The 26,241-nt window shown below is 46.8% G+C and overlaps 1 protein-coding gene across 7 annotated transcripts in view; it reads left to right on the top strand.

Annotated features, from left to right (window-relative positions):
- Positions 1-26,241, top strand: part of agap1 (ArfGAP with GTPase domain, ankyrin repeat and PH domain 1) — a 251,067-nt gene that overhangs the window by 206,025 nt on the left and 18,801 nt on the right. For all 7 annotated transcript variants that reach the window (XM_029741621.1, XM_029741620.1, XM_029741618.1 and 4 more), the window contains 3 exons: positions 5,227-5,381; positions 16,244-16,334; positions 17,607-17,829. In XM_029741621.1, the coding sequence (XP_029597481.1) occupies positions 5,227-5,381; positions 16,244-16,334; positions 17,607-17,829 (469 nt within the window). The remainder of the gene's footprint in view (positions 1-5,226; positions 5,382-16,243; positions 16,335-17,606; positions 17,830-26,241) is intronic.

Genomic DNA, 26,241 nt, shown 5'->3' with positions numbered 1-26,241 from the left:
GTTAGCGCAGCTACCACCAATGTAGCCAGCTTCCGCTGATGACAAGTCAGTCACGACAAGACCGTGGCGCTGCTACCCACACCGGTTCCTCAGGTAGTCCTATTGAGAAGCCCTCTGATTAGCACATGCTGGAGGGGTGAGGAGGGGGCTGATTGGCTCCTCATTATGTAATTGGGCCCCCTGTCCCTTCTCATTGGAGTAAATTGTAAACGGAACCAGGTTGGTGTCTGATCTCCCTCATCAGAGGGTCTCTTGTTAGAACCAGCTGTGACTTCCTCCTTCCCACCCTGCCATGTTCCTCCACTTCACCTCTTCTTCAATCCCTCCTTTTGTTCTTAACAGCTTCCAAATGTGACCCCGCAAATGAGACACACAATGTCAGGGCTTTGACGTTAACTGTGAAAGCCTGCGTCACTCTCTCTAAAACAGAGTGGCCCCGTTTAGCCTATGGTGGGTGAGGTTTGGGTAGCAGACCCATGTGTTCCCCTCTGGGGGGGTTGTGATTGTAATGACTGGTCTTTATTCTGGACCACTGATAGCTAAGGGTCCTGGGGTGGCCACTGGGGGCCACAGGGCCTGTAATTGGGGGGATATCCTGGCCGGGGGGGATGGATGTGGAGGGGTTCCAGAGGTCACTAGGATCTGTGGTAGAGCTGACAGACTGTTCTGATCTGTTCCACTGAAAAGGCTTTTGACTAGATGGAATACAGCTACAGACAGTGACTTTTGTAGCAGGTGAGGAGAATTAACGTAGCAGGTGAGGAGAACTAACGTAGCAGGTTAGGAGAATTAACGTAGCAGGTTAGGAGAACTAACGTAGCAGGTTAGGAGAATTAACGTAGCAGGTTAGGAGAACTAACGTAGCAGGTTAGGAGAACTAACGTAGCAGGTTAGGAGAACTAACGTAGCAGGTTAGGAGAATTAACGTAGTAGGTTAGGAGAACTAACGTAGCAGGCTAGGAGAACTAACGTAGCAGGTAAGGAGAACTAACGTAGCAGGTGAGGAGAACTAACGTAGCAGGTTAGGAGAACTAACGTAGCAGGTGAGGAGAACTAACGTAGCAGGTGAGGAGAACTAACGTAGCAGGTGAGGAGAACTAACGTAGCAGGTGAGGAGAACTAACGTAGCAGGTTAGGAGAACTAACGTAGCAGGTGAGGAGAACTAACGTAGCAGGTGAGGAGAACTAACGTAGCAGGTTAGGAGAATTAACGTAGCAGGTTAGGAGAATTAACGTAGCAGGTGAGGAGAACTAACGTAGCAGGTGAGGAGAATTAACGTAGCAGGTGAGGAGAACTAACGTAGCAGGGGATGAGAACTAACGTAGCAGGTGAGGAGAACTAACGTAGCAGGTGAGGAGAACTAACGTAGCAGGTGAGGAGAACTAACGTAGCAGGTGATGAGAACTAACGTAGCAGGTGAGGAGAACTAACGTAGCAGGTGATGAGAACTAACGTAGCAGGTGATGAGAACTAACGTAGCAGGTGAGGAGAACTAACGTAGCAGGGGATGAGAACTAACGTAGCAGGTGAGGAGAACTAACGTAGCAGGTGAGGAGCACTAACGTAGCAGGTGAGGAGAACTAACGTAGCAGGTTAGGAGAACTTACTCAGCAGGTGAGGAGAACTTACTCAGCAGGTTAGGAGAACTTACTCAGCAGGTTAGGAGAACTTACTCAGCAGGTTAGGAGAACTAACGTAGCAGGTTAGGAGAACTAACGTAGCAGGTTAGGAGAACTTACTCAGCAGGTGAGGAGAACTTACTCAGCAGGTGAGGAGAACTTACTTAGCAGGTTAGGAGAACTAACGTAGCAGGTTAGGAGAACTAACGTAGCCGGTTAGGAGAACTAACGTAGCAGGTTAGGAGAACTAACGTAGCAGGTGAGGAGAACTAACGTAGCAGGTTAGGAGAACTAACGTAGCAGGTGAGGAGAACTTACTGGCACAGTGGCATTGTCATGCTGGAGGGACATGTCAAGATGACCCTGCAGGAAGGGTACCACATGAGGGAGGAGGATGTCTTCCCTGTAACGCACAGCATTGAGATTGCCTGCAATGACAACAAGCTCAGTCCGATGATGCTGTGACACATCGCCCCAGACCATGACGGACCCTCCACCTCTAAATCGATCCTGCTCCAGAGTACAGGCCTCGGTGTAACGCTCATTCCTTCAACGATAAACACGAATCCGACCATCACCCCTGGTGAGATTTAACCACAACTCATCAGTGAAGAGCACTTTTTGCCAGTCCTGTCTGGTCCAGCGATGGTGGGTTTGTGCCCATAGGCGACGTTGTTGCAGGTGATGTCTGGTGAGGACCTGCCTTACAACAGGCCTACAAGCCCTCAGTCCAGCCTCTCTCAGCCTGTTGAGGACAATCTGAGCACTGATGGAGGGATTGTGCGTTCCTGGTGTAACTCGGGCAGTTGCTGTTGTTATCCTGTACCTGGCCCATAAGTGTGATGTTCGGATGTACCGATCCTGTGCAGGTGTTGTTACACATGTTCTGCCACTGAGAGGACGATCAGCTGTCCGTCCTGTCTCCCTGTAGCGCTGTCTTAGGTGTCTCACAATACAGACATTGCAATTTATTTCCCTGGCCACATCTGCAGTCCTCATGCCTCCTTGCAGCATGCCTAAGGCACATTCACGCAGATGAGCAGGGACCCTGGGCATCTTTCTTTTGGTGTTTTTCAGAGTCAGTAGAAAGGCTTCTTTAGTGTCCTAAGTTTTCATAACTGTGACCTTAATTGCCTACCGTCTGTAAGCTGTTAGTGTCTTAACAACTGTTCCACAGGTGCATGTTCATTAATTGTTTGTGGTTCATTGAACAAGCATGGGAAACAGTGTTTAACCTCTCTAGGGTATGTGGGACGAAATCGTCCCACCTACTCAACAGCCAGTGGAATCCCGTGGCGCGATATTCAAATACCTTAGAAATGCTATTACTTAAATTTCTCAAACATATGACTATTTTACACCATTTTAAAGACAAGACTCTCGTTAATCTAACCACACTGTCCGATTTCAAAAAGGCTTTACAACGAAAGCAAAACATTAGATTATGTCAGCAGAGTACCCAGCCAGAAATAATCAGACACCCATTTTTCAAGCTAGCATATAATGTCACATAAACCCAAACCACAGCTAAATGCAGCACTAACCTTTGATGATCTTCATCAGATGACACACCTAGGACATTATGTTATACAATACATGCATGTTTTGTTCAATCAAGTTCATATTTATATCAAAAACCAGCTTTTTACATTAGCATGTGACGTTCAGAACTAGCATACCCACCGCAAACTTCCGGTGAATTTACTAAATTACTCACGATAAACGTTCACAAAAAACATAACAATTATTTTAAGAATTATAGATACAGAACTCGTTTATGCAATCGCTATGTCCGATTTTAAAATAGCTTTTCGGCAAAAGCACATTTTGCAATATTCTGAGTAGATGGCTCGCCATCACGGGCTAGCTATTTTGACACCCACCAAGTTTGGCCCTCACCAAAATCAGATTTACTATAAGAAAAATTGGATTACCTTTGCTGTTCTTCGTCAGAATGCACTCCCAGGACTTCTACTTCAATAACAAATGTTGGTTTGGTTCAAAATAATCCATAGTTATGTTCAAATATCCTCTGTTTTGTTCGTACGTTCAAGACACTATCCGAAGGGTGACGCGCCCGACGCGTTTCGTGACAAAAAAATTCTAAATATTCCATTACCGTACTTCAAAGCATGTCAACCGCTGTTTAAAATCAATTTTTATGCGATTTTTCTCGTAAAAAAGCGATACTATTCAGACCGGGAAACCCTGTTTTCGTTCAAAGACGAAAAAATAAAACATGGTGTCGGCTCGTGCATGCGCCCCCAGTCTCATTGTTCTCTGATCGACCACTATCCAAATGCGCTACTGTTTTTCAGCCTGGGACACCAGAGTCATCATTCACCGTTCTGCCGACTTCTGAGAACCTATGGGAGCCGTAGGAAGTGTCACGTTACAGCAGAGATCCTCAGTTTTCAATAAAGAGAGTGTAGAAGCCCAAGAAATGGTCAGAGAGGGCACTTCCTGTAAGGTATCTTCTCAGGTTTTTGCCTGCCATATGAGTTCTGTTATACTCACAGACACCATTCAAACAGTTTTAGAAACTTTAGGGTGTTTTCAATCCAAAGCCAATAATTATATGCATATTCTAGTTTCTGGGCAGTAGTAATAACCAGATTAAATCGGATACGTTTTTTATCCGGCCGTGCAAATACTGCCCCCTACCCTAGAGAGGTTAAACCCTTTACAATGAAGATCTGTGAAGTTATTTGGATTTTTACGAATTATCTTTGAAAGACAGGGTCCTGAAAAAGGGAAATTTCTGTTTTGGCTGAGTGTGTGTGTGTGTGTGTGTGTGTGTGTGTGTAGCAGTGCATTAGGTGTGCGTGTGTAGCAGTGCATTAGGTGTGCGTGTGTAGCAGTGCATTAGGTGTGCGTGTGTAGCAGTGCATTAGGTGTGCGTGTGTAGCAGTGCATTAGGTGTGCGTGTGTAGCAGTGCATTAGGTGTGCGTGTGTAGCAGTGCATTAGGTGTGCGTGTGTAGCAGTGCATTAGGTGTGCGTGTGTAGCAGTGCATTAGGTGTGCGTGTGTAGCAGTGCATTAGGTGTGCGTGTGTAGCAGTGCATTAGGTGTGCGTGTGTAGCAGTGCATTAGGTGTGTGTGTGTAGCAGTGCATTAGGTGTGTGTGTGTAGCAGTGCATTAGGTGTGTGTGTGTGTGTAGCAGTGCATTAGGTGTGTGTGTGTGTAGCAGTGCATTAGGTGTGTCTGTGTAGCAGTGCATTAGGTGTGTGTGTGTAGCAGGGCATTAGGTGTGTGTGTGTGTGTGTGTGTGTGTGTGTGTGTGTGTGTGTGTAGCAGGGCATTAGGTGTGTGTGTAGCAGTGCATTAGGTGTGTGTGTAGCAGTGCATTAGGTGTGTGTGTGTGTGTGTGTGTGTGTGTGTGTGTGTGTGTGTGTGTAGCAGTGCATTAGGTGTAGCAGTGCATTAGGTGTGTGTGTGTGCGCGTGTAGCAGTGCATTAGATGTGTGTGTGTGTAGCAGTGCATTAGGTGTGTGTAGCAGTGCATTAGATGTGTGTGTGTGTAGCAGTGCATGAGGTGTGTATGCCACCAACCCTAAAAGTGACCCTCCCTTTCTCTCCGTCCCTATATCCCTCTGTCCTCCAGAACAAGAGGAGAACTTTGAGTTGACCATTGTGTCTTTGACGGGCCAGACGTGGCACTTTGAGGCCACCTCGTACGAGGAGAGAGACGCCTGGGTCCAGGCCATCGAGAGCCAAATCCTAGCCAGCCTGCAGTCCTGTGAGAGCAGCAAGGCCAAGGTACCGTTACACTACTATTACACTACGGTTACAAAACTATACTATTACACTACGGTTACAATACTAATACAATACTACAATATTACAATGTTACAGTACTGCTACAGTACTATTACAATACTGTTAGAGTACTGTTACACTACTACTGTATACCACACTATTACAATACTGTTAAACTACTATTACATTGCTGTTACAGTACTATTAAAATACCCTACCACACAATACTATACCACAATATTACAATATATACCACACTGTTACAATACTATACCACACTATTACGGTACTATTACAATACTGTTAGATTACTGTTACACTAGTATACCACACTGTTACACTACTATACCACGCTGTTACACTACTATACCACGCTGTTACACTACTATACCACGCTGTTACACTACTATACCACGCAGTTACACTACTATACCACGCTGTTACACTACTATACCACACTATTACACTACTATACCACACTGTTACACTACCACGCTGTTACACTACCATACCACGCTGTTACACTACCATACCACGCTGTTACACTACCATACCACGCTGTTACACTACAATACCACGCTGTTACACTACAAAACCACGCTGTTACACTACAATACCACGCTGTTACACTACAATACCACGCTGTTACACTACAATACCACGCTGTTACACTACTATACCACGCTGTTACACTACTATACCACGCTGTTACACTACTACTGTATACCACACTATTACAATACTGTTAAACTACTATTACATTGCTGTTACAGTACTATTAAAATACCCTACCACACAATACTATACCACAATATTACAATATATACCACACTGTTACAATACTATACCACACTATTACGGTACTATTACAATACTGTTAGATTACTGTTACACTAGTATACCACACTGTTACACTACTATACCACGCTGTTACACTACTATACCACGCTGTTACACTACTATACCACGCTGTTACACTACTATACCACGCAGTTACACTACTATACCACGCTGTTACACTACTATACCACACTATTACACTACTATACCACACTGTTACACTACCACGCTGTTACACTACCATACCACGCTGTTACACTACCATACCACGCTGTTACACTACCATACCACGCTGTTACACTACAATACCACGCTGTTACACTACAAAACCACGCTGTTACACTACAATACCACGCTGTTACACTACAATACCACGCTGTTACACTACAATACCACGCTGTTACACTACTATACCACGCTGTTACACTACTATACCACGCTGTTACACTACTACTGTATACCACACTATTACAATACTGTTAAACTACTATTACATTGCTGTTACAGTACTATTAAAATACCCTACCACACAATACTATACCACAATATTACAATATATACCACACTGTTACAATACTATACCACACTATTACGGTACTATTACAATACTGTTAGATTACTGTTACACTAGTATACCACACTGTTACACTACTATACCACGCTGTTACACTACTATACCACGCTGTTACACTACTATACCACGCTGTTACACTACTATACCACGCAGTTACACTACTATACCACGCTGTTACACTACTATACCACACTATTACACTACTATACCACACTGTTACACTACCACGCTGTTACACTACCATACCACGCTGTTACACTACCATACCACGCTGTTACACTACCATACCACGCTGTTACACTACCATACCACGCTGTTACACTACCATACCACGCTGTTACACTACAATACCATGCTGTTACACTACCACGCTGTTACACTAGTATACCACACTGTTACACTACAATACCACGCTGTTACACTACTATACCACACTGTTACACTACTATACCACGCTGTTACACTACTATACCACGCTGTTACACTACTATACCACGCTGTTACACTACCACGCTGTTACACTACCACGCTGTTACACTACCACGCTGTTACACTACTATACCATGCTTTTACACTACTATACCACGCTGTTACACTATTATACCACGCTGTTACACTATTATACCACGCTGTTACACTATTATACCACGCCGTTGCACTACTATACTACGCCGTTACACTACTATACCACGCTGTTACACTACTATACCACGCTGTTACACTATTATACCACGCTGTTACACTACTATACCACGCTGTTACACTATTATACCACGCCGTTGCACTACTATACTACGCCGTTACACTACTATACCACGCTGTTGCACTATTATACCACGCCGTTGCACTACTATACTACGCTGTTACACTACTATACCACGCTGTTACACTACTATACCATGCTGTTACACTACTATACCACGCTGTTACACTACTATACCACGCTGTTACACTACTATACCACGCTGTTACACTACTATACCACACTGTTACACTACTATACAACTGTTACACTACTATACCACGCTGTTACACTACTATACCACGCTGTTACACTACTATACCACGCTGTTACACTATTATACCACGCTGTTACACTATTATACCACGCTGTTACACTACTATACCACACTGTTACACTACCACGCTGTTACACTACTATACCACACTGTTACACTACTATACCACGCTGTTACACTACTATACCACGCTGTTACACTATTATACCACGCTGTTACACTATTATACCACGCTGTTACACTATTATACCACGCTGTTACACTATTATACCACACTATTACACTACTATACCACACTGTTACACTACCACACTGTTACACTACTATACCACGCTGTTACAATACTATACCAGACTATTACGGTACTATTACAATACTGTTAGATTACTGTTACACTAGTATACCACGCTGTTACACTACTATACCACGCTGTTACACTACTATACCACGCTGTTACACTACTATACCACGCTGTTACACTACTATACCACACTGTTACACTACCACGCTGTTACACTACCATACCACGCTGTTACACTACCATACCACGCTGTTACACTACCATACCACGCTGTTACACTACCATACCACGCTGTTACACTACCATACCATGCTGTTACACTACAATACCACGCTGTTACACTACAATACCACGCTGTTACACTACAATACCACGCTGTTACACTACTATACCACGCTGTTACACTACAATACCACGCTGTTACACTACCACGCTCTTACACTAGTATACCACACTGTTACACTACAATACCACGCTGTTACACTACTATACCACACTGTTACACTACTATACCACACTGTTACACTACTATACCACGCTGTTACACTACCACGCTTTTACACTACTATACCACGCTGTTACACTACTATACCACGCTGTTACACTACCACGCTGTTACACTACCACGCTGTTACACTACTATATTATGCTGTTACACTACTATACCACGCTGTTACACTATTATACCACGCTGTTACACTACTATACCACGCTGTTACACTATTATACCACGCCGTTGCACTACTATACTACGCTGTTACACTACTATACCACGCTGTTACACTATTATACCACGCTGTTACACTACTATACCACGCTGTTACACTATTATACCACGCCGTTGCACTACTATACTACGCCGTTACACTACTATACCACGCTGTTGCACTATTATACCACGCCGTTGCACTACTATACTACGCTGTTACACTACTATACCACGCTGTTACACTACTATACCACGCTGTTACACTACTATACCACGCTGTTACACTACTATACCACGCTGTTACACTACTATACCACGCTGTTACACTACTATACCACACTGTTACACTACCACGCTGTTACACTACTATACCACGCTGTTACACTACTATACAACTGTTACACTACTATACCACGCTGTTACACTACTATACCACGCTGTTACACTACTATACCACGCTGTTACACTATTATACCACGCTCTTACACTACTATACCACGCTGTTACACTACTATACCACACTGTTACACTACCACGCTGTTACACTACTATACCACGCTGTTACACTACTATACCACGCTGTTACTCTACTATACCACGCTGTTACACTATTATACCACGCTGTTACACTATTATACCACACTATTACACTACTATACCACACTGTTACACTACCACGCTGTTACACTACTATACCACGCTGTTACACTACTATACAACGCTGTTACACTACCATACCACGCTGTTACACTACCATACCACGCTGTTACACTACCATACCACGCTGTTACACTACCACGCTGTTACACTACTATACCACGCTGTTACACTACTATACCACGCTGTTACACTTTTATACCACACTATTACACTACTATACCACACTGTTACACTACCACGCTGTTACACTACAATACCAGGCTGTTACACTACTATACCACGCTGTTACACTACTATACCACGCTGTTACACTACAATACCACGCTGTTACACTACTATACCACACTGTTACACTACAATACCACGCTGTTACACTACCACGCTGTTACACTACTATACCACACTGTTACACTACTATACCACACTGTTACACTACTATACCACACTGTTACACTACTATACCACGCTGTTACACTACTATACCACACTGTTACACTACTATACCACGCTGTTACACTACTATACCACACTGTTACACTACTATACCACGCTGTTACACTACCACGCTGTTACACTACCACGCTGTTACACTACCACGCTGTTACACTACTATACCACGCTGTTACACTACTATACCACGCTGTTACACTACTATACCACGCTGTTACACTATTATACCACGCCGTTGCACTACTATACCACGCTGTTACACTACTATACCACGCTGTTATTCTACTATACTACGCTGTTACACTACTATATCACGCTGTTACACTACTATACCACGCTGTTACACTACAATACCACGCTGTTACACTACAATACCACGCTGTTACACTACAATACCACGCTGTTACACTACTATACCACGCTGTTACACTACTATACCACGCTCTTACACTACTATACCACGCTGTTACACTACTATACCACGCTGTTACACTACTATACTACGCTGTTACCCTACTATTCCACGCTGTTACACTATTATACCACGCTGTTACACTATTATACCACGCTGTTACACTACTATACCAAGCTGTTACACTACTATACCACGCTGTTACACTACCACGCTCTTACACTACTATACCACGCTGTTACACTACCATACCACGCTGTTACACTACAATACCACGCTGTTACACTACAATACCACGCTGTTACACTACAATACCACGCTGTTACACTACCATACCACGCTGTTACACTACCATACCACGCTGTTACACTACTATACCACGCTGTTACACTACTATACTACGCTGTTACACTACTATACTACGCTGTTACACTACTATACTACGCTGTTACACTATTATACCACGCTGTTACACTATTATACCACGCTGTTACACTATTATACCACGCTGTTACACTATTATACCACGCTGTTACACTACTATACCATGCTGTTACACTACTATACCACGCTGTTACACTACTATACCACGCTGTTACACTACTATACCACGCTGTTACACTACCACGCTGTTACACTACTATACCACGCTGTTGCACTACTATACCACACTGTTACACTATTATACCACGCTGTTATACTACTATATCACGCTGTTACACTATTATACCACGCCGTTGCACTACTATACCACACCTTTGCACTACTATACCACGCTGTTACACTACCACGCTGTTACACTACCACGCTGTTACACTACTATACCACGCTGTTACACTACCACGCTGTTACACTACTATACCACGCTGTTACACTACCACGCTGTTACACTACTATACCACGCTGTTACACTACTATACCACGCTGTTACACTATTATACCACGCCGTTACACTACTATACCACGCTGTTACACTACTATACCACGCTGTTACACTACTATACCACGCTGTTACACTACTATACCACGCTGTTACACTACTATACCACGCTGTTACACTACAATACCACGCTGTTACACTACAATACCACGCTGTTACACTACAATACCACGCTGTTACACTACTATACCACGCTGTTACACTACTATACCACGCTGTTACACTACTATACCACGCTGTTACACTACTATACCACGCTGTTACACTACTATACTACGCTGTTACACTACTATACTACGCTGTTACACTACTATTCCACGCTGTTACACTATTATACCACGCTGTTACACTACTATACCACGCTGTTACACTACTATACCAAGCTGTTACACTACTATACCACGCTGTTACACTACCACGCTCTTACACTACTATACCACGCTGTTACACTACCATACCACGCTGTTACACTACAATACCACGCTGTTACACTACAATACCACGCTGTTACACTACCATACCACGCTGTTACACTACTATACCACGCTGTTACACTACTATACCACGCTGTTACACTACTATACCACGCTGTTACACTACTATACCACGCTGTTACACTATTATACCACGCCGTTGCACTACTATACCACGCTGTTACACTACTATACCACGCTGTTACACTACTATACCACGCTGTTACACTACTATACCACGCTGTTACACTACAATACCACGCTGTTACACTACTATACCACGCTGTTACACTACTATACCACGCTCTTACACTACTATACCACGCTCTTACACTACTATACCACGCTCTTACACTACTATACCACGCTGTTACACTACTATACCACGCTGTTACACTACTATACCACGCTGTTACACTACTATACTACGCTGTTACACTACTATTCCACGCTGTTACACTATTATACCACGCTGTTACACTATTATACCACGCTGTTACACTACTATACCAAGCTGTTACACTACTATACCACGCTGTTACACTACCACGCTCTTACACTACTATACCACGCTGTTACACTACCATACCACGCTGTTACACTACAATACCACGCTGTTACACTACAATACCACGCTGTTACACTACCATACCACGCTGTTACACTACTATACCACGCTGTTACACTACTATACTACGCTGTTACACTACTATACTACGCTGTTACACTACTATACCACGCTGTTACACTATTATACCACGCTGTTACACTATTATACCACGCTGTTACACTACTATACCACGCTGTTACACTACTATACCACGCTGTTACACTACTATACCACGCTGTTGCACTACTATACCACACTGTTACACTACTATACTACGCTGTTGCACTACTATACCACACTGTTACACTATTATACCACGCTGTTATACTACTATATCACGCTGTTACACTATTATACCACGCCGTTGCACTACTATACCACACCTTTGCACTACTATACCACGCTGTTACACTACTATACCACGCTGTTGCACTACTATACCACGCTGTTGCACTACTATACCACGCTGTTGCACTACTATACCACGCTGTTACACTACTATACCACGCTGTTACACTACTATACCACGCTGTTACAGTTATATTAAATCAAATTCAATTTTTCACATGCACTGAATACAACAGGTTTATACTTTACCTTGAATGCATCCTTTTCCCAACAATGCTGAGTTAAAAGTTAAGAAAAGATGGCAAAACATGAAATAGTAGCACAATAACATAACAATAATGAGGCTGTATACATGGAGTACCAGTACTGAGTCAACGTGCAGGGGCACCAGGTAGTGGAGGTAATATGTACATGTACGTAAGGGTAAAAGTGACTACGCAATCAGGATAGATCATACACACACATGCTCCTCTGTGTGTGTGTGTGTGTGTGTGTGTGTTGGAGTGTCAGTGAGTGTGCATAGAGCCAGTGCAAGAATGCCATAGAAAACAAACAAAGGGGGTCAATGTAAATAGTCCAGGTAGCCAGTTGATTACCTGTTCAGCGGTCTTATTGCTTGGGGGTAGAAGCTGTTCAGGAGCCTTTTGGTCCCAAACTTGCAGCAGAGAGAACAGCCTATGACTTGGGTGACTGGAGTCTTTGAGGTCCTGGATGGTATTACAGTATTATACCACACTATTCCTCCATTTTGGTGTTCCTCAAGGCTCTGTTCTGGGACCACTACTGTTCTCAATATATAATCTATACCACACTATTACAATACTGTACTACATTATTACAATACTATACCAGACTATAACAGTTTTTATCTCAAGGCCATCATCCTGATAAACAGCCATCACTAGCACATCAGAGGCGGCTGCCTATAGACATAGATTAGGAATCACTGGCCACTTTTAGAAATGGATCACTAGCCACTTTAATAATGTTTCCGTATCTTGTATTACTCATCTCATATGTATAAACTGCACTCTATACTATTCTACGGTATCTTAGTCACTTTTAAATTGTGTTTACATATTGCATGGCGCAGGAGGTAGCCTAGTGGTTAGAGCGTTGGACTTGTAACCGAAAGGTTGCAAGATCGAATCTCCGAGCTGACAAGGTAAAAATCTGTCGTTCTGCCCCTGAACAAGGCTGTTAACCCACTGTTCCTAGGCCGTCATTGAAAATAAGAATTTGTTCTTAACTGACTTGCCTAGTTAAATAAAGGTAAAATAAAATAAAAAACATATTGCATCACCCATTTCATATGTATATACTGTATTGTATTCTATACTACACCACTGACTGTTAAACAGACATCTCCAGCACATCAGAGGCTGCTGCCTATTGACATAGATTAGGACTCATTGGCCACTTTAAGGAAATGAAAGACAAGCCACTTTAATATTGTCTCCATATCTTGTATTACTCATCTCATATGTATAAACTGTACTCTATACTATTCTACGGTATCTTAGTCACTTTAATTGTGTGAAAATATTGCAACACCCATCTCATATGTATATACTGTATTCTATACTATGCCACTGTATCTTAGTCCAATGCCGCTCTGACATATATGTATATATATTCTTAATCCATTCCTTACTTAGATGTACGTGTATTGTGGGTATATGTTGTGAAACTGCATTTCACTACACCACAATAACATCTGCTAAACACGTATAAGTGATAAATAACATTTTATTTGACTATACATCCATGCAACTCAACAAGTGTTTTAATAGGAACGGTTGGGATTAGCGTTGTATACACACTCTCCTATAGGCCTATACACGCACACACACTCATTCCCACACACACACACACACTCTCCTATAGGCCTATACACACACACACACACACACACTCTCCTATAGGCCTATACACGCACACACACTCATTCCCACACACACACACTCTCCTATAGGCCTATACACGCGCACACACACTCATTCCCACACACACACACTCTCCTATAGGCCTATACACGCACACACACTCATTCCCACACACACACACTCTCCTATAGGCCTATACACGCACACACACTCATTCCCACACACACACACTCTCCTATAGGCCTATACACGCACACACACTCATTCCCACACACACACACTCTCCTATAGGCCTATACACACACACACACTCTCCTATAGGCCTATACAAACACACACACTCTCCTATAGGCCTATACACACACACACACACACTCCTATAGGCCTATACACACGCACACACACTCATTCCCACACACACACACACTCTCCTACAGGCCTATACACACACACACACACACACACACACACACTCTCCTATAGACCTATACACGCACACACACACTCATTCCCACACACACACACACTCTCCTATAGGCCTATTCACGCACACACACTCATTCCCACACACACACTCTCTCCTATAGGCCTATACACACACACACACTCTCCTATAGGCCTATACAAACACACACACTCTCCTATAGGCCTATACACACACACTCCTATAGGCCTATACACACGCACACACACTCATTCCCACACACACACACTCTCCTACAGGCCTATACACACACACACACACACACACACACACACACACACACACTCTCCTATAGGCCTATACACGCGCGCACACACTCATTCCCACACACACTCTCCTATAGGCCTATTCACGCACACACACTCATTCCCACACGCACACACTCTCCTATAGGCCTATACACACACACACACTCTCCTATAGGCCTATACAAACACACACACTCTCCTATAGGCCTATACAAACACACACACTCTCCTATAGGCCTATACACGCACACACACTCATTCCCACACACACACACTCATTCCCACACACACACACTCTCCTATAGGCCTATACACACACACACTCTCCTATAGGCCTATACACACACACACTCATTCCCACACACACACTCTCCTATAGGCCTATACACACACACACACACTCTCCTATAGGCCTATACACACACACACACACTCTCCTATAGGCCTATACACACACACACACACTCTCCTATAGGCCTATACACACACACACACTCTCCTATAGGCCTATACACGCACACACACTCATTCCCACACACACACACTTGCTCAATCCCCAAACACGCTCAAATAATTACAAATGGCAATTACTGTAAGTGTAATCTAGCCGTAGCGGTGCCATTTCCCTCCCACAGCGTAGTGGACCAGGCCAGCCTCATCTGTTCTGTTGACGCCCCAGGCCTCAGAGGAACATTTGCACTGTAGAATACCTTTTGTTGTCTCCACACCACCTTCATTCTGTTTGTTGTGTTATTTGTTCTCTCTCACACACACACACACTCTCTTGCTTATGTTTGGTGGAAACAAATGTAAATGAGTTGTGTGATGAACGTGGTGTGTGTGTCTAGGTGACTGTGTCTGCTGTTATAGCCATCCATAACAATGGTAGTTGGATTGTTTTCCTACAGTCACGTCTGACCAGCCAGTCTGAGGCCATGGCCTTACAGAATGTCAGGAGCCTAAGAGGGAACTCTCGCTGTGTGGACTGTGAGGCCCAGAGTGAGTTACAACTATCTATTATACCTCTGATAGCTAACAACAGTGTACCTCCCATCTGATCCTTCAGCAATACCTGTTCTGTCTCCTTCACCTCCCATCTGATCCTTCAGTAATACCTGTTCTGTCTCCTTCACCTCCCATCTGATCCTTCAGCAATACCTGTTCTGTCTCCTTCACCTCCCATCTGATCCTTCAGTAATACCTGTTCTGTCTCCTTCACCTCCCATCTGATCCTTCAGTAATACCTGTTCTGTCTCCTTCACCTCCCATCTGATCATTCAGTAATACCTGTTCTGTCTCCTTCACCTCCCATCTGATCCTTCAGTAATACCTGTTCTGTCTCCTTCACCTCCCATCTGATCCTTCAGTAATACCTGTTCTGTCTCCTTCACCTCCTACCTGATCCTTCAGCAATACCTGTTCTGTCTCCTTCACCTCCCACCTGATCCTTCAGTAATAGCTGTTCTGTCTCCGTCACCTCCCACCTGATCCTTCAGTAATACCTGTTCTGTCTCCTTCACCTCCCACCTGATCCTTCAGTAATACCTGTTCTGTCTCCTTCACCTCCCACCTGATCCTTCAGTAATACCTGTTCTGTCTCCTTCACCTCCTACCTGATCCTTCAGCAATACCTGTTCTCTCCTTCACCTCCCACCTGATCCTTCAGTAATACCTGTTCTGTCTCCGTCACCTCCCACCTGATCCTTCAGTAATACCTGTTCTGTCTCCTTCACCTCCCACCTGATCCTTCAGCAATACCTGTTCTGTCTCCTTCACCTCCCACCTGATCCTTCAGTAATACCTGTTCTGTCTCCTTCATCTCCCACCTGATCCTTCAGCAATACCTGTTCTGTCTCCTTCACCTCCCATCTGATCCTTCAGTAATACCTGTTCTGTCTCCTTCACCTCCCATCTGATCCTTCAGCAATACCTGTTCTGTCTCCTTCACCTCCCACCTGATCCTTCAGTAATAACTGTTCTGTCTCCTTCACCTCCCACCTGATCCTTCAGTAAAACCTTTTCTGTCTCCTTCACCTCCCACCTGATCCTTCAGTAAAACCTTTTCTGTCTCCTTCACCTCCAACCTGATCCTTCAGTAATATGGTATTGATTGATTGATTGATTGATTTTATTATCTAGTTATAAAAACAATTATACATTTTATGATTGTGTCCATTTTTCTATGACCTTTTGAATCATTTTGTAAATATGTTTTGTGGATTGAAATGAAGTATCTGAAATGTGTGTCCTCTCTCTGTCTCTGTTTCCCAGACCCCGACTGGGCCAGTCTGAACCTGGGAGCGTTGATCTGTATCGAGTGTTCAGGGATCCACAGGAACCTGGGGACCCACCTATCTCGTGTTCGGTCCCTGGACCTGGATGAGTGGCCCCTGGAGCTCCTCAAGGTTATGACCTCTATAGGCAACGAGCTGGCCAATGACGTGTGGGAGGGCAACGCACAGGGACGCCTCAAACCAGCACCCGACGCCACCAGGTAGGGGAGCACTCCAGTCTCAGAGCAAGCGAGCGGAGAGAGAGAGAGAGAGAGAGAACGAGCAGAGAGCAGAAAGGAGAGGAAACAGAGACAGTCTGTTTCCTCTCCTTTCTGGTCGCTCGCTCTCTCTCTGCTCGCTCTCTCTCTGCTCGCTCTCTCTCTGCTCGCTCTCTCTCTGCTCGCTCTCTCTCTGCTCGCTCTCTATCTGCTCGCTCTCTCTCTCTGCTCGCTCTCTCTGCTCGCTCTCTCTCTCTCTGCTCGCTCTCTCTGCTCGCTCTCTCTCTCTCTGCTCGCTCGCTCTCTCTCGCTCTCTGCTCGCTCTCTCTCTGCTCTGCTTGCTCTCTCTCTCTGCTCTGCACGCTCTCTCTCTCTGCTCTGCTCGCTCGCTCTGCTCTCTCTTCTCTGCTCTCTCGCTCTGCTCTCTCGCTCTGCTCGCTCTGCTCTCTCTTGCTCTGCTCTGCTCTGCTCTCTCGCTCTGCTCTCTCTTCTCTGCTCTCTCTTCTCTGCTCTCTCTGCTCTCTCGCTCTGCTCTCTCTGCTCTGCTCGCTCGCTCTGCTCTCTCTTGCTCTGCTCTCTCTTGCTCTGCTCTCTCGCTCTGCTCTCTCTTCTCTGCTCTCTCTTCTCTGCTCTCTCTTCTCTGCTCTCTCTGCTCTCTCGCTCTGCTCGCTCGCTCTGCTCTCTCGCTCTGCTCTCTCGCTCTGCTCTCTCGCTCTGCTCTGCTCGCTCGCTCTGCTCTCTCGCTCTGCTCTCTCGCTCTGCTCACTCTGCTCTCTCGCTCTGCTCTCTCTCAATTCCATCTGCTTTATTGGCATGATGTAACAATGTGCATATTGCCAAAGCTTACTTTGGATATTTACAATATTTACATAATTAAAATAATAATCAGTATTGTCAACGGGACAACAGTAACAACAATAACCACGGGTCAAAATAACTATTGAACAATAACAATATAGAGGACATGTTGGTTGGTCTGTCAGACACTGTCCCTCATCTTATGGCAGGCAGCAATGTAGTGCGCTGCCAACCCACAGCTCTCTGCGTCCTCCCCCAACAGGACGGGTAGCCTATCGTCATCAGAGAGGTCTTTAAAACCTTGAATAAGGGTTTCAAATTTGGGGAAATGACACTCTAATTGTTTTATATTTTTTACATTTTGTCAGGAAATGCAGCTCTGTCTCAGGTTCTGCTGTTGTGCAGTGGTTGCACAGCGTTTCCTCTACAGGGAGCCAGGTTTTCTGCTCTCTCTCTTTCTGCTCTCTATCACTCTTTATTTCTATCTATCTTTCTCTGCCTCTCTATCTTTCTTTTCCAGAGATTCTTCCTGAAAATTACTACATACTACATTTAGATTCTTAACGTGTATTTTCGAATTCCCACTGCGCTGGTAAAAGAATATTCTGGATTCGTTGAGCTCTAACCTGTTATGCATTATTGTAAGTGAAAGGTTGCTGGATCGAATCCCTGAGCTGACAAGGTAAAAATCTGTCGTTCTGCCCCTGAACAAGGCAGTTAACCCACTGTTCCCCGGTAGGCTGTCATTGTAGATAAGAATTTGTTCCTAACTGACTTGCCTAGTTAAAGGTAAAACAAATAAAACAAATACAATTGTTGGGTTGTTTCAAACTAATCTCCAAACTGGAGTAAACAGCCATCTGTTTGTTCAGGACTGCAATACTGAGGAATATGGATGGGGACAGTAGTAGTGATGGAAACTGAGGCCAGCAGCGGTGACAGGGACATTGTAATGATATTGGCAGCAGAGGTGGACAGTAGGCAAGAGTTAGCAATTAGAGAGAGGGGGAGGTGAGTACGGAGTAATCAGTGATGTTTAACATGGTAACAGTGTTAATGTATGTGGCTTGCACTCTCACTGGCCCCAGCCCCTCTGCACTAACGTCTGCTGGGCGGTGTAATTATCACGCACGCACGCACGCACGCACGCACGCACGCACACACACACACACACACACACACACACACAATTATTGGCAGCCAGGCCCATGTTCCACCACCAGCCATCATAACAAATTAGAGCTGACTGCTGGCTGCATAAATATCGACTTCCCATTTTCCTCCTGTTCTCATTACTCACCACAAGCACCTTTTAATTACTGGCCCCTACACCAAACATCTCTAGCTATGGATCCACCAGTTTCCCTTTTACACACACACACACACGTCTCCCTCTCTCTCCCCTTCCGTCAGTCGGCTAATGCATGTATTGTTATTCATGTACCTATTTATTTGTGTATTTGGGAGGCATGTATCCCCGTCGGGTGGCGCGAGCAGGGGAACAGATTACAGAAGGGGTCAATATTATCTCAGTTAACCCGGGACGCTTGGCTCGGCGTGGCAGAGCTCGCCAGACATTTGTCTCCCGTCGTCGCTGCCTATCGATAGGATAGTACTTACTCAGCCATTCCTTAAGTGGCTGTTCAGTGTTCACTACGTCCCCCTACTGTACACCAATGCAGCTCACATGCAGCAAGGTGTTCCTGCAGCTTAATGGAGTGCTGAGTGTCCATGGTCTGTGACAGGATGTGTACAGACCTGTCTCTGGGATGTTTATGAGATAAGTCACATTGTATAATGAGTTGATTATGTACTTGATATGTGTATACTAATACTTCATACATGTTAAATTAACCTGGTTATCCCTCAAATCTTCACTACATGAACCACCACACGAAGACAGAGATCTGAGTTTGTTGGATTAAAGTATCTATCTCATGTTGGATTGTATGCATTTCATTTTTATTGCCTAAAAAGGGGGATCCTGAGGGTTCTACAATATGTTGCTCATATTTCTATAGCTAACTGGTATCAGTAAAAGCCTTGTATGGTAGATGTGGAGGAAAGGTCAGTAGATACTAGCTTGGTATAGAAGGCCAGTAGCACTGTGTCCAGGCTTTGGCTGGTGGCTGAATCTGAATCCATCTGGATAGTCTCTCCCGGGCCTCATGGGCTCTCCCGGGCCTCTTAGTCTCTCCCAGGCCTTGTGGTCTCTCCCAGGCCTCGTGGTCTCTCCCGGGCCTCGTTGTCTCTCCAAGGCCTCGTTGTCTCTCCAAGGCCTCGTTGTCTCTCCCCGGCCTCGTGGTCTTTCCCAGGCCTTATGGTCTCTCCCAGGCCTCGTGGTCTCTCCCAGGCCTTGTGGTCTCTCCCAGGCCTTGTGGTCTCTCCCAGGCCTCTTGGTCTCTCCCAGGCCTCGTGGTCTCTCCCGGGCCTCTTGGTCTCTCCCTGGCCTCGTGGTCTCTCCCTGGCCTCGTGGTCTCTCCCTGGCCTCGTGGTCTCTCCCTGGCCTCGTGGTCCCTCCCAGGCCTCGTGGTCTCTCCCAGGCCTCGTGGTCTCTCCCAGGCCTCGTGGTCTCTCCCAGGCCTCGTGGTCTCTCCCGGGCCTCGTGGTCTCTCCAGGGCCTCTGTCTCTCCCGGGCCTCGTGGTCTCTCCCGGGCCTCGTGGTCTCTCCCTGGCCTCGTGGCCTCTCCCAGGCCTCGTGGCCTCTCCCAGGCCTCGTGGTCTCTCCCAGGCCTCGTGGTCTCTCCCAGGCCTCGTGGTCTCTCCCAGGCCTCGTGGTCTCTCCCAGGCCTCGTGATCTCCACCAGGCCTCGTGGTCTCTCCCTGGCCTCTTGGTCTCTCCCTGGCCTCGTGGTCTCTCCCAGGCCTCATGGTCTCCCCCAGGCCTCGTGGCCTCTCCCAGGCCTCGTGGCCTCTCCCTGGCCTCTTTGTCTCTCCCTGGCCTCTTTGTCTCTCCCAGGCCTCGTGGTCTCTTCCAGGCCTCGTGGTCTCTCCCAGGCCTCGTGGTCTCTCCCAGGCCTCTTGGTCTCTCCCAGGCCACGTGGTCTCTCCACTGAGTAATAGATGCAGAAATGTAATTTAGCAAGTGACTGATTTAATGATCCAGAGGGTAATTAATGGACTGATTATCTTAATGTTAAATATGGCCAGCAGCAATTACACTGACCTCCCGCCTGTCATGGTCTGGTCCCTCTCCCTTTCTCTCGCCTTCCAATTAGGTCCTGTTCTGTTTGGGGGAGGGGGAGGCAAGGGAGGGAGAGATGGGGGCATTAGTGTTAGGTCCTGTTCTGTTTGGGGGAGGGGGAGGCAAGGGAGGGAGAGATGGGGGCATTAGTGTTAGGTCCTGTTCTGTTTGGGGGAGGGGGAGGCAAAGGAGGGAGAGATGGGGGCATTAGTGTTAGGTCCTGTTTGAGGGATGAAGGAGGCATGGAGAGTGAGAGAGGGAGGAAGGGAGAGAGAGAGGAATGGAGAGGGAGGGAGAAAGAGGGAGGGTTGAGGGAGAGATAGAGAGTTGGAGGGAGAGAGAAAGAGATGGAGGTTTGGAGGGATGGAGAAAGAGATGGAGGAAGAAGCAGGGCATTAGCATGGCAGTATTAAACACCTCCATTTTCCCTCCTCTTCTCTCTGCTCTGTCCCGTTTGGAGCGGAGGGAGGAACCATCTTTGGAGAGATCACACGTAGCTTAGCGCCGCTCGCTGTAGCCTCCATACAGATCTGATATGTGACATGATAGGCCTCCCCTGCTGTTGTCCTGCTCTCTCTCTTCAGACCAATGAGCTTTACTCAGCCCTCCTCCCTCTCCAAGCTGTCTCTGTCTGTCTCTGTCTCTGTCTCTCTGTCGGTCACTGGGGCCAGGACTCTCTGTCCATGATGTACTTGTCAAATGCAGGGACTGGAGAGATGCTATAGTGTATGTTGTAAATAGTGAAATAAGGGAGTGTTTTGAGAAGGCTGCCAGAATAGTCAGAAGAGATGAAAGTGATGGTGAACCCAGTGCAGTGTGTCTGACTCCAGGGTGTCTGACTCCAGGGTGTCTGACTCCAGGGTGTCTGACTCCAGGGTGTCTGACTCCAGGGTGTCTGACTCCAGGGTGTCTGACTCCAGGGTGTCTGACTCCAGGGTGTCTGACTCCAGAGTGCCAGCCAGCACTACTCTGCTGTAGCCATAGGCTGCTGTCCCCTATAGTTCCCTGGACACAATGTGGCAAAAGGCCCCCACAAAACACCAAAAACATCAACCTTCTCTAAACGTTCACTTGAACCTCTCGCTGCCTGCAGTTAACCATCATCACCTCTGATGGCTACAGCTCCTGGTTGGCTGTGTTCGGTCTGGCCGCTGACCCCCACCCCCCCTATCTGGTAGGCTGTGTTCGGTCTGGCCCGGTGACCCCCCCCCCTATCATCTGGTAGGCTGTGTTCGGTCTGCCCGGTGACCCCCACCCCCCTATCTGGTAGGCTGTGTTCGGTCTGGCCCTGTGACCCCCCCCCCCCCCATCTGGTAGGCTGTGTTCGGTCTGGCCCGGTGACCCCACCCCCCCTATCTGGTAGGCTGTGTTCGGTCTGGCCCGGTGACCCCCCCCCCCCCATCTGGTAGGCTGTGTTCGGTCTGCCCGGTGACCCCCACCCCCCCTATCTGGTAGGCTGTGTTCGGTCTGGCCCGGTGACCCCCCCCCCCCTATCTGGTAGGCTGTGTTCGGTCTGGCCCGGTGACCCCCCCCCCAATCTGGTAGGCTGTGTTCGGTCTGGCCCGGTGACCCCCACCCCCCCTATCTGGTAGGCTGTGTTCGGTCTGGCCCGGTGACCCCCCCCCCCCCCCATCTGGTAGGCTGTGTTCGGTCTGGCCCGGTGACCCCCCCCCCCAATCTGGTAGGCTGTGTTCGGTCTGGCCCGGTGACCCCCACCCCGCCTATCTGGTAGGCTGTGTTCGGTCTGGCCCGGTGACCCCCACCCCTCCTATCTGGTAGGCTGTGTTCGGTCTGGCCCGGTGACCCCCCCCCCCCCCCATCTGGTAGGCTGTGTTCGGTCTGGCCCGGTGACCCCCCCCCCAATCTGGTAGGCTGTGTTCGGTCTGGCCCGGTGACCCCCACCCCTCCTATCTGGTAGGCTGTGTTCGGTCTGGCCCGGTGACCCCCCCCCCCCCCCCCATCTGATGGCCAGTGTTTCAGTGCTGAGGGCCGGGTAAAGGGCTGCTGAAACTGGGAACAATGCCTACGACAGTAGTACCCTGTAGGCCTGGCACCACTAACTCATTATTATCATCAAGCAACTCTCTCATTGTGTTAATGATGTGATGGCTGCCATGGACACCACACCAGGGCCCAGAGGCCAGGGCCCAGAGGCCAGGGCCCAGAGGCCAGGGCCCAGAGACCAGGGCCCAGAGGCCAGGGCCCAGAGGCCAGGGCCCAGAGACCAGGGCCGTGGGTCTGGAGGGCCGTTAGCTGCCTGTTTGACGGGAGGCATTAGCAGGCCTGAGCCAGCAGGAGTGACAGCTCCTCTAATCCAGCCTGCCGGTGACTTAGTGGGATCGTGGCGTTCCTTTGGCGGCCATGTTGCCGTCACGCGAACACACGCGCTTGTGCCACGCTGACGTTTGGCAGCCTGTCATGGCAGCTGATCATCTTGACAAGCGCATCAACACGCCTTTGCACGTCCCATCCTCCTGCTCACAGTTGACCTTGGATAGTTTCACCCTCTGACTGTTGGGGTCAATGTGTTTTTCAGTCTACAGTTGACCTTTGTTAGTTTCACCCTCTGACTGTTGGGGTCAATGTGTTTTTCAGTCTACAGTTGACCTTTGTTAGTTTCACCCTCTGACTGTTGGGGTCAATGTGTTTGTTTCAGTCTACAGTTGACCTTTGATAGTTTCACCCTCTGACTGTTGGGGTCAATGTGTTTGTTTCAGTCTACAGTTGGACTGGAGAGGGTAACTGAAAGGATTGAAGTGTTGGATAGACTGACTGGTCACCTAGCTTTGTGATGTGGGCGGGGAGGGGGGAGTAATTGGTGGTTGACAATAATGGGAAAGGGAAGGGGGAGTGGATGCTAGGAGGCCTCACCTTAATTAGACAGCTGAAGGATGGAGGGAACGAGAGAAAAACAGCCAGCCATCCCAGGCACGCCATCATTCCACAGACACACGACCAGCTCCTCAGCGCCCAGCCCCTCAGCGCCCAGCCCTACGACACACTTAACATCAGCACGCCTCATGACAAATGTCCAGCTAGTAATAATTCAACAGAAGGCCCAGCGTGTCTCACGGAGGGGAGAGAGAACAGAGATAAGCCTTTATGGGAATAGATTAGTCTTGTTCCCCTAAGAAAGGGCAGTGGTAACAGATTTCAAATTAGACCAGACAGGGCTTTTAATCTGGACCGGGGTGCAGGTGTGGGGGGGTGAGGCCCACCCTCCAGAAAGCGGTGGGATTGGGCCCCAGGGACCAGAGGGGACAGGGGCCCACACAGGATAATTATCCCCCAGGGTAGAGGTGTGCTGGGGCTCTCTGTGTGCGTTTGCTTGGATGTGTGTGTGCACACTTTAGAGTGTGTGCGTGCGCTTTTGTGTGTGCTGCCTGTGAGTGCTGTCCCAGACGAAGAGCTGTAGGTGGCCTGGGTCTTGGTGAGGTCTGTTTAATCTGTTAGTTAACTAGCTGGTCCTTCCCTCTTGGTGAGGTCTGTTTAATCTGTTAGGTAACTAGCTGGTCCTTCCCTCTTGGTGAGGTCTGTTTAATCTGTTAGGTAACTAGCTGGTCCTTCCCTCTTGGTGAGGTCTGTTTAATCTGTTAGTTAACTAGCTGGTCCTTCCCTCTTGGTGAGGTCTGTTTAATCTGTTAGTTAACTAGCTGGTCCTTCCCTCTTGGTGAGGTCTGTTTAATCTGTTAGGTAACTAGCTGGTCCTTCCCTCTTGGTGAGGTCTGTTTAATCTGTTAGTTAACTAGCTGGTCCTTCCCTCTTGGTGAGGTCTGTTTAATCTGTTAGTTAACTAGCTGGTCCTTCCCTCTTGGTGAGGTTTGTTTAATCTGTTAGGTAACTAGCTGGTCCTTCCCTCTTGGTGAGGTCTGTTTAATCTGTTAGTTAACTAGCTGGTGAGGTCTGTTTAATCTGTTAGGTAACTAGCTGGTCCTTCTCTCTTGGTGAGGTCTGTTTAATCTGTTAGTTAACTAGCTGGTCCTTCCCTCTTGGTGAGGTCTGTTTAATCTATTAGTTAACTAGCTGGTCCTTCCCTCTTGGTGAGGTCTGTTTAATCTGTTAGGTAACTAGCTGGTCCTTCCCTCTTGGTGAGGTCTGTTTAATCTGTTAGTTAACTAGCTGGTCCTTCCCTCTTGGTGAGGTCTGTTTAATGTTAGTTAACTAGCTGGTCCTTCCCTCTTGGTGAGGTCTGTTTAATCTGTTAGTAACTAGCTGGCCTTCCCTCTTGGTGAGGTCTGTTTAATCTGTTAGTTAACTAGCTGGTCCTTCCCTCTTGGTGAGGTCTGTTTATCTGTTAGTTAACTAGCTGTCCTTCCCTCTTGGTGAGGTCTGTTTAATCTGTTAGTTAACTAGCTGGTCCTTCCCCTTGGTGAGGTCTGTTTAATCTGTTAGTTAACTAGCTGGTCCTTCCCTCTTGGTGAGGTCTGTTTAAT

Source organism: Salmo trutta, chromosome 39 (assembly GCF_901001165.1).
Source record: "Salmo trutta chromosome 39, fSalTru1.1, whole genome shotgun sequence".
Lineage (NCBI taxonomy): Eukaryota > Metazoa > Chordata > Actinopteri > Salmoniformes > Salmonidae > Salmo > Salmo trutta.
Note: the sequence above shows the minus strand (reverse complement) of the source record. Positions and strands in the feature narration are given on the sequence as shown.